This window comes from Rhinopithecus bieti, unplaced genomic scaffold (genome assembly GCF_001698545.2).
Source record: "Rhinopithecus bieti isolate Rb0 unplaced genomic scaffold, ASM169854v2 scaffold_33066, whole genome shotgun sequence".
NCBI lineage: Eukaryota > Metazoa > Chordata > Mammalia > Primates > Cercopithecidae > Rhinopithecus > Rhinopithecus bieti.
In genome coordinates this window covers 1160620-1168792 of record NW_016814098.1, presented here as the reverse complement: position 1 = coordinate 1168792, position 8173 = coordinate 1160620, and the positions used below count along the sequence as shown (strand labels likewise).

The window sequence follows — 8173 nt, the reverse complement described above, 5'->3', positions numbered from 1 at the left end:
ATCTGCCCGTCTCGGCCTCCCAAAGTGCTGGGATTACAGGCTTGAGCCACCGCGCCCGGCCGGACTAGGTTTTTTAAATGATCTTATCAGTATTCCTCAGATACACACACAGTTCCTTGGCAGTAGGGTCTGAGTGATCCTCTCCAGTACATGTTTATTAATGATTCAAATCACATTGTTGGCTGGGCATGGTGGCTCACGCCTCTAATCCCAGCACTTTGGGAGGCCAAGGTGAGAGGATCACTTGAGGTCAGGAGTTCAAGACCAGCCTGGCCAACATGGCAAAATCCTGTCTCTTCTAAAAATATAAAAATTAGCTGGGTGTGGTTGTGGGCACCTGTAATCCCAGCTACTCAGGAGGCTGAGGCAAGAGACTCTCTTGAATCCAGGAGACAGAGGTTGCAGTGAGCCGAGATTACACCACTGCACTCCAGCCTGGGCAACATAGCAAGACTCTAAAAAAAAAAAAACCCATTGTTAATTGATGCAATTTTTATCCAATACCAGAGGGCTCTCTACCTGGAACCTAATAGGACAGGAAACAGATTACTCCAAAGGCTAAAATGGGCAGGAATGATGCAGGAAATCTCTCTAACTGAAGTCAGCGGCAGGTGAAGGAGGCTACATGGAAAACGGAAAGTAATGTTACCTTGAAGCAGCCAGGCACAGTGGCTCACACCTGTAATTCTAGCACTTTGGGAGGCCGAGGTGGGCTGATCACCTGAGGTCAGGAGACCAGCCTGACCAACATGGAGAACCCCTGTCTCCACTAAAAACACAAAATTAGCCAGGCATGGTGGCACATGCCTCTAATCCCAGCTACTCGGGAGGCTGAGGTAGGAGAATCACTTGAACCTGGGAGGCAGAGGTCGCAGTGAGCCGAGAACTGAGCTGAGCTGGGCAGCAAGAACAAAACTCCGTCTCAAAAAAAAAAAGAAAAAAAAGAAAAGAAAAAAGAAAGAAAGAATTGCCTTCAGAGCCAATTATGAGGCCCTTAAGTAATGTTACCTTGAAGCCTAACCCTGCCTATAAGCTGGCACTAACTAATGCTTCTGAGCTTTAAAACTGAAACCAGGATGAGTGAGGTGAAATTCTGAGGGAACTCCACTCTGCTCTGTTGCTTTGACTTGCACCGAGCTTTACATTTTTACAGTGAAGTTTAGTTATGAGCCAAGCTGCCTGCATGCAGGGACTAAAAGACACACGCCTACAATAGGAGAGCAAGGGGCCCTCCAGCAAGGGGAAAGGAGAGGCGGGCAAAGGGCTGTGGGCATAACGAGAAGGCGACCCCTTGGCTTGGCTTTGCCGCCTCCCCACTCCCCTTTTGTTGACTTGAGCTACTGAAGCTCAAGTACTTAAAAACTGCAGGCTGTTGTAACGGTGGCTCATGCCTGTAAATCCCAGCACTTTGGGAGCCGGAGGATCACTTGAGCTCAGGAGTTCAAGGCCAGCCTGGGCAAGATAGCAAGACCTTGTTTCTACCAAAAAAAAATACCCTGTAGTATGAGGGAGAAGAGGAGACGATGAGGGTGTGGATGACGTCATCTCACGAGTCAGCTAGGGCAAAGGTGCTGAGGCTGAACTCCATCAGACACACATGCTGGGTGGTCAGTGGTATGAAAGTTCTGGGTTCTTGCCCTACCTCTCTACTTCTAGCCAGCGATGTGATTTTGGGAAGGTCTCTCCATCCCTTCATCTTTAGATCTATTAAATCACTGGAGTAGCCTATAGTATATAATGTTTTTAGTCCCTATTTCTTCTACCTTTTTTTCTCTCTCTTCCCTTTTTTTTTTTTTTGAGACAGTGTTTTGCTATGTTGCCCAGGCTGGTCTCAAACCACTGGGCACAAAGTGATCCTCCTACCTTGGCCTTCCAAAGTGCTGCGATTACAGGCATGAGTCACCATGCCTGGCCTTTTTCTAATTTTTTTTTAAAAAATTGAGGTGAAATTCCCCTAATATAAAATTAATTATTTTAAAGTTTACAATTCAGGGGTATTTAGTTAATTCATTATGTTACACCCACCTCTATCTAGTTCCAAAACATTTTCATCACCACAAAAGAAAATTCTGTACCTATTAAACAGTCCCGGCTGGGTGCATTGGCTCACAACTGTAATCCCAGCACTGTGGGAGGCCAAGGCAGGCAGATCACTTGAGGTCAGGAGTTCGAGATCAGCCTGGCCAACATGGCGAAACTCCGCCTCTACTAAAAAATACAAAAAAAAAAAAAAAAAAAAAAATTAGCTGGGCATAGCAGTCACACCTGTAGTCCCAGCTACTCAGGAGACAGAGGCAGGAGGATCGCTTGAATTTGGGAGGCAGAGGCTGCAGTGAGCTGACATCGCACCACTGTACTCCATCCTGGGCAACAGGGGGAGACTCAAAAATAAATAAATAAAATAAAACAGGGGAGTCTCAAAATAAATAAATAAAACAAAAAATAAATAAATAGTCCCCATCCCAGCTCCTCCCAGTCCCTAACAATTGCTGATTTGCTTTCTGTCCCTTTGGAATTACCTATTTTAGATGTTTCATATAAAAGGAAACATACACTGTTTGTTCTTTTGCGTCTGGCTTCTTGCACTTGGCTAACGTTTTCAGAGTTCATCTATGCTGCAGCATGTATCAGTACTTCATTCCTTTCATGGATGAATAATATTCCATTGTGAACTACAGTACGGTCTTTTTGTTTGTTTTGTTTTTTAAGATGGAGTTTTGTGCTTGTTGCCAAGGCTGGAGTGCAGTAGTTTAATCTCGGCTCACTACAACCTTTGTCTCCCAGGTTCAAGTGATTCTCCTGCCTCAGTCTCCCAAGTAGCTGAGATTACAGGCATGCGCCACCATGCCCGGCTAATTTTGCAATTTTTAGTAGAGACGGGGTTTCACCATGCTGGTCAGGCCGGTCTTGCATTCCTGACCTCAGGTGATCTGCTCACTTCAGCTTCCCAAAGTGCTGGGATTACAGGTGTGAGCTACCGCCCCCGGCATACAGTACGATTTTGAGCTCTAAAATGATAATCTTCTTTTATTTTCAATCATCTGCTTAACACAGACATAATTAAAACCAATTAAACAAACACAAGGAAGGTGTGAGGTCAAACAGTCGAAACACGTGCATCCCCACACATTCAAGGCAGTCCTTTCCACATCTGGGGACTGGTACCCAGGGTGGCACCTCGTGATACCTGAGATGATTTTAGAGAATACACTGGGCGGCCGGGCGTGGTGGCTCACGCCTGTAATCCCAGCACTCTGGGAGGCCGAGGTGCGCGGATCACCTGAGGTAAGAAGTTCAAGAACAGCCTAGCCAACATGGTGAAACCCTGTCTCTACAAAAATACAAAAAAAAATTAGTGGGGTGTGTTGGTGCACGGCCGTAATCCCAGCTACTCAAGAGACTGAGCCAGGAGAATGGCTCAAACAGGGGAGGTGGAGGTTGCAGTGAGCCGAGATTGTGCCAGTGCACTCTAGCCTGGGTGACAGAGTGAGACTCTGTCTCAAAAAAGAAAAGGAAAAAAAAAAGGCCGGGCGCGGTGGCTCACACCTGTAATCCCAGCACTTTGGGAGGCCGAAGCGGGTGGATCACAAGGTCAGGAGATCAAGACCATCCTGGCTAACATGGTGAAACCCTGTCTCTACTAAAAATACAAAAAAATTAGCCGGGTGTAGTGGCGGGCGCCTGTAGTCTCACCTACTCGGGAGGCTGAGGCAGGAGAATGGCGTGAACCCGGGAGGCGGAGCTTGCAGTGAGCCAAGATCACGCCACTGCACTCCAGCCTGGGCGGACAGAGCGAGACTCTGTCTCAAAAAAAAAAAAAAAGGGAAAAAAAGGGAAACCAATGTAAAGAAAATAGTAAGTGATATTTGGTGATAAGAAGACTTGAGAAACTAAGTTGGTAATGGAATGACTAGTGATTGGAAAATACCAACTCAGACCAGGTGCAGTAGCTCAGGCCTGTAATCCCAGCACTTTGGGAGGCCCAGGTGGGTGGATCACTTGAGGTCAGGAGTTTGAGACCAGCCTGGCCAACATGGTGAAACCCCATCTCTACTGAAAACACAAAAACTTAACTGGGCGTGGTGGCAGGTGCCTGTAATTCCAGCTGCTCAGGAATCCCAGCGACTCATGAAGCTGAGGCAGGAGAATCGCTTGAACCCAGGAGGCAGAGGCTGCAGTGAGCCAAGATCACGCCACTGCACTCCAGCCTGGGCGAACAGAGCGAGACCCTGTCTCAAAAAAAAAAAAAAAAAAAAAAAAAAAAAAAGAAAAAAGAAAATGCCAGCTCCAAGATTGCAATTTGTCACACTTACTGTAAGGCCACCGTGTGCTTTTTATCTATGTTTGATGTGGTTGCTTCAAAGTACCATGCTCACCACTGAACACTTTCGCTTTACTAATTGACAAAAAACAAATTTTAAATTTGTCCCAATTTTCCCAATTTTGGGAAGAGAGGCCAAATGGAAGACCACACACAATTCCAACGGTTTTCAGGCCAGCAAAGCCTTGATGTGTCTAGCCCACTTAGCTTATTAACGGACTAAAACTGCATTTGTAATTAATTCCATTTCATACAGAAGCCAGAAGTCTCTCTCTACCTGAGGCTGAAATAAGAAAGGGATCCTGTCACATAAATAGTAGACACAGTAATCCACACAAGGTTAACAAAACAGTGGGAAATACAGAAAAAAATACCTAATTCCCCGCCTGGATTCGTTCTTTTTAGGTTGGGGCGACAGTAGGAAAACCACGTGTCACTTGCCCAAGCATTCAACCCTAAAGGGACTTTCTCCCTCAGGGTCCCCAGGAGGCAGGGAGGCGGGGGCTCCTCCAGCCCAGTCCCCTCCTCCGGCCCCGCCCCCTCCCTGCCCGCAGAGGCCCTGCCCACCACACCGTAGGCCCCGCCCCTGCGTCGCTGCCCACCCCGCGGCGCCCGAGTGCACTGAAGATGGCGGCTGCTGTAGGAAGGTTGCTCCGAGCGTCGGTGAGTGGCTGTCGGCTGGGGACAGGCGCGGAGACACTGGTGGCTTCGGGAACGTGCTTCCCAGGCAGGATCCCGCGCTTCTGGGCATGAGGGCCATTTGCCCTTCTTGGAGGGTTTCCGCGGGTAACGGACCCAGAGGCCTTCCCCGGGGAAGATTCCATGCGCCTGCGCAGAACCGCCCTTCTCAGTCCCTCCTCGCGGTCTCTTCCCCGAGTCCGTCCTCGTTCGGCGTCCCGGGTCCCCAGGCCCATCTCCACTTAAGGTCCTGACCCTGCTTCTGCCACCGACCCTGTGACCTTGGGCAAGCACCTTCGCCTTTCTCAGCATGTGTACTTAAGATGGAAAGAATGATGCCTACATCAAGGCGTTGCTATGAACAGCTCCTTAAATACTGGATAAAAACGCGCAAAGTGCTGAACAAATCACAAAGGCGTTCCCTCCCAATCCCGCTCCCGCGTGTTTCTGCTGCTGTTTCCTGCTTAACTGTGGGCAGTGCGTCGTGCTCTTGTGGTACACGGCTTTCTCTGGTGGGGTTCAACACACTCCCTTTCGTTCTCCTGAGTCATTTTGAACATTAAAGTTGAGCAAACCGGCAGAGTGCGGTGGCTCATGCCTGTAATCCCAGCACTGTGGGAGGCCGAGGCGGGCAGATCACTTGAGCCCAGGAGTTTGAGACCAGTCTGGACAATAATAGTGAGACCTTGTCTCTACAGAAAAAAAAAAAAAAAAAGACGGGCGTGGTGGTCAGTGCTCCTGGGGAGGCTAAGGTGGGAGGATCATTGGAGCCCAGGAGGTCGAGACTGCAGTGAGCCCAGATCGCGCCGCTGCACTCTAGCCTGGGTGAAAGAACGAGACTGTTTCAAAAAAAAAAAAAAAAAAAAAAAAAAAGTTGAGTAAACATTTCCCTTGAGCCTTTTCCAGACTCCCAGAGACTGAACTTGGCTCTACTTGTTTACTGGTCGCTGGTGCTGGAGGGGCCTTGTTTTTTTCTGAGGAAAACCTTGACATGGTAGAACATACTCAGCAGATAGTGCTGGGAAAGTCCTGCCCAAGTCCCGTGGCTTTTGAACCCTGTGTTGCTTTTAAGCGCATGGAGTTTGATTTTTTTTTTTTTGAGACGGAGTATTGCTCTGTCGTCCTGGTTAGAGTGCAGTGGCGCGATCTCGGCTCACTGCAACCTCCGCCTCACAGGTTCAAGCAATTCTGCCTCAGCCTCCCAAGCAGCTGGGATTACAGGTGCCCACCACGGCGCCTGGCTAATTTTCCTATTTTTGGTAGAGATGGGGTTTCACCATCTTGGCCAGGCTGGTCTTGAACTCCTGACCTCATGATCCACCCGCCTTGGCCTCCCGAAGTGCTGGGATTACAGGCGTGAGCCACGGCGCCCAGCCGGTCTTTGTTTTCTTATAGTTCCCCTCTACCTTCCAGTCTCCTGGGAGAAGGAAGCAGAAGGGAGTGTTAAGAATGTGCAGACCCAATCCATGCTCTTAGAGTTTGGGGTTTGCTGTTTGGTTCACAGGAACAGGGACAGCTGAAACCACCCTTGGCATGATGCCCTTTCAGCCTTCAGTCACCAGTACAGAAAACTTTCTAATAAAAGTTTCTCTTTCCAGGTTGCCCGACATGTGAGTGCCATTCCTTGGGGCATTTCTGCCACTGCAGCCCGCAGGCCTGCTGCATGTGGAAGAACGAGCTTGACAAACTTACTGTGTTCTGGTTCCAGTCAAGCAAAATTATTCAGCACCAGTAAGTGTTATGTCATGTCTTGGCTGGAGCCAGGTAAAGGAAAAATGAACCATGGTCTTTGGACAGCGGCTCTGAACCCTGGCCATATGTTACACTCACCTGGGAGCTTTCAGAAACACAGCACTGCCCCAGTCCCACCCTAGACAAATTAAGTCAGTCTCTGGGGTGAGACCAGGACATGCTGCGTGATTCTAGTGTGCAGCCAGGGTTGAGAATCACTGAGGCAAACTGCCCTTGTCACATTTCCATGTTGGTTGCCAGAGCTGCTAATCCACTGTGTTCAGGAGGGGGTTACTGGGAGCTCAGATGCCTTCTGGATCTACTGTCTGAAGAGCTGTGAGTGGTGGGCAGCCTCTGGAGACCTGAGAGGGCAGCTGCTCTAAGATTCAAACCTGTGTACTGGCCCCAGTTGGCCACTTAGGAACCAGACCTGTCTGATGGTATCTTCTGTAATCTGAGTGAAATTTAGCTGTTTCTTGAGATTTACATTCCCTTTTCTAGAATATGGGCTTTGTTAAGATCAGCCTCAGATAATGAGTGGTATTTGAAAATATCTTGTCTGGATTTGACTAGCCTTTGAAAGAGCACGTATTTAATATGTAATGGTTTGGGAGCATATATATTTTAGTAAAGCCTTTGTAGGCTAAATATTCTGAGAGGTTTTGCAATTTTACTACCCTGCAGCTTTAAAATATTTCTAGTAGTGATGTGATACCACAGGCTTAAAATTTACTCCACTGGTTTCAAATCCCCATCCCCAGCAGCTCCTCCTTTTTCTGTTCGTGGCAGTCTCAGGCATTTTGACATTGAAACTACTCTGTCCCTCATTCCCAGGTAGAAGCAAGTCCTTTTCAGTTTTGACACTTCTCTTGCATCCATTCCTTTCTGTTCTTTCTGCCCCATCCGTACCCTCAGTATGCGTAAGATCACTGAAATCGAGGCTGGGCGCGGTGGCTCACACCTGTAATCCCAGCACTTTGAGAGGCCAAGGCAGGTGAATCACTTGAGGTCAGGAGTTCAAGACCATCCTGGCCAACATGGTGAAATCCCCTCTGTACTAAAAATACTAAAAAGTTAGCCGGGTAGGTTGTGTGCTCCTGGAATCACAGCTACTCGGGAGGCTGAGGCAGGGAGGCAAAGGTTGCAGTGAGCCGAGACTGTGTCACTGCACTCCAGCCTAGGTGACAGAGCGAGACTCTTGTCTCAAAAAAAAAAAAAAATCACTGAAACCACCTCCTAACATGTCTCTCCCTTTCTCCTGCTCCTCTTTCCCTCCTGCCAGACTAATCTTTCTAAAAACCGCCATCTCAACCAGGCGCAGTGGCTCACGCTTGTAATCCCAGCACTTTGGGAGGCCAAGGCAGGCAGATCACGAGGTCAGGAGATTGAGACCATCCTGGCTAACACGGTGAAACCCCTCTCTACTAAAATTACAAAAAATTA

At 48.4% G+C, this 8173-nt stretch overlaps 1 protein-coding gene across 1 annotated transcript in view; it reads left to right on the top strand.

Annotated features, from left to right (window-relative positions):
- The first annotated feature begins 4879 nt into the window (after positions 1-4879).
- PRDX3 (peroxiredoxin 3) overlaps positions 4880-8173 on the top strand; it is an 11143-nt gene continuing 7849 nt past the window's right edge. Inside the window, exons 1-2 of the mRNA XM_017849769.1 lie at positions 4880-4984; positions 6598-6730. Of these exons, the coding sequence (XP_017705258.1) occupies positions 4949-4984; positions 6598-6730 (169 nt within the window). The 5' untranslated portion in view covers positions 4880-4948. The remainder of the gene's footprint in view (positions 4985-6597; positions 6731-8173) is intronic.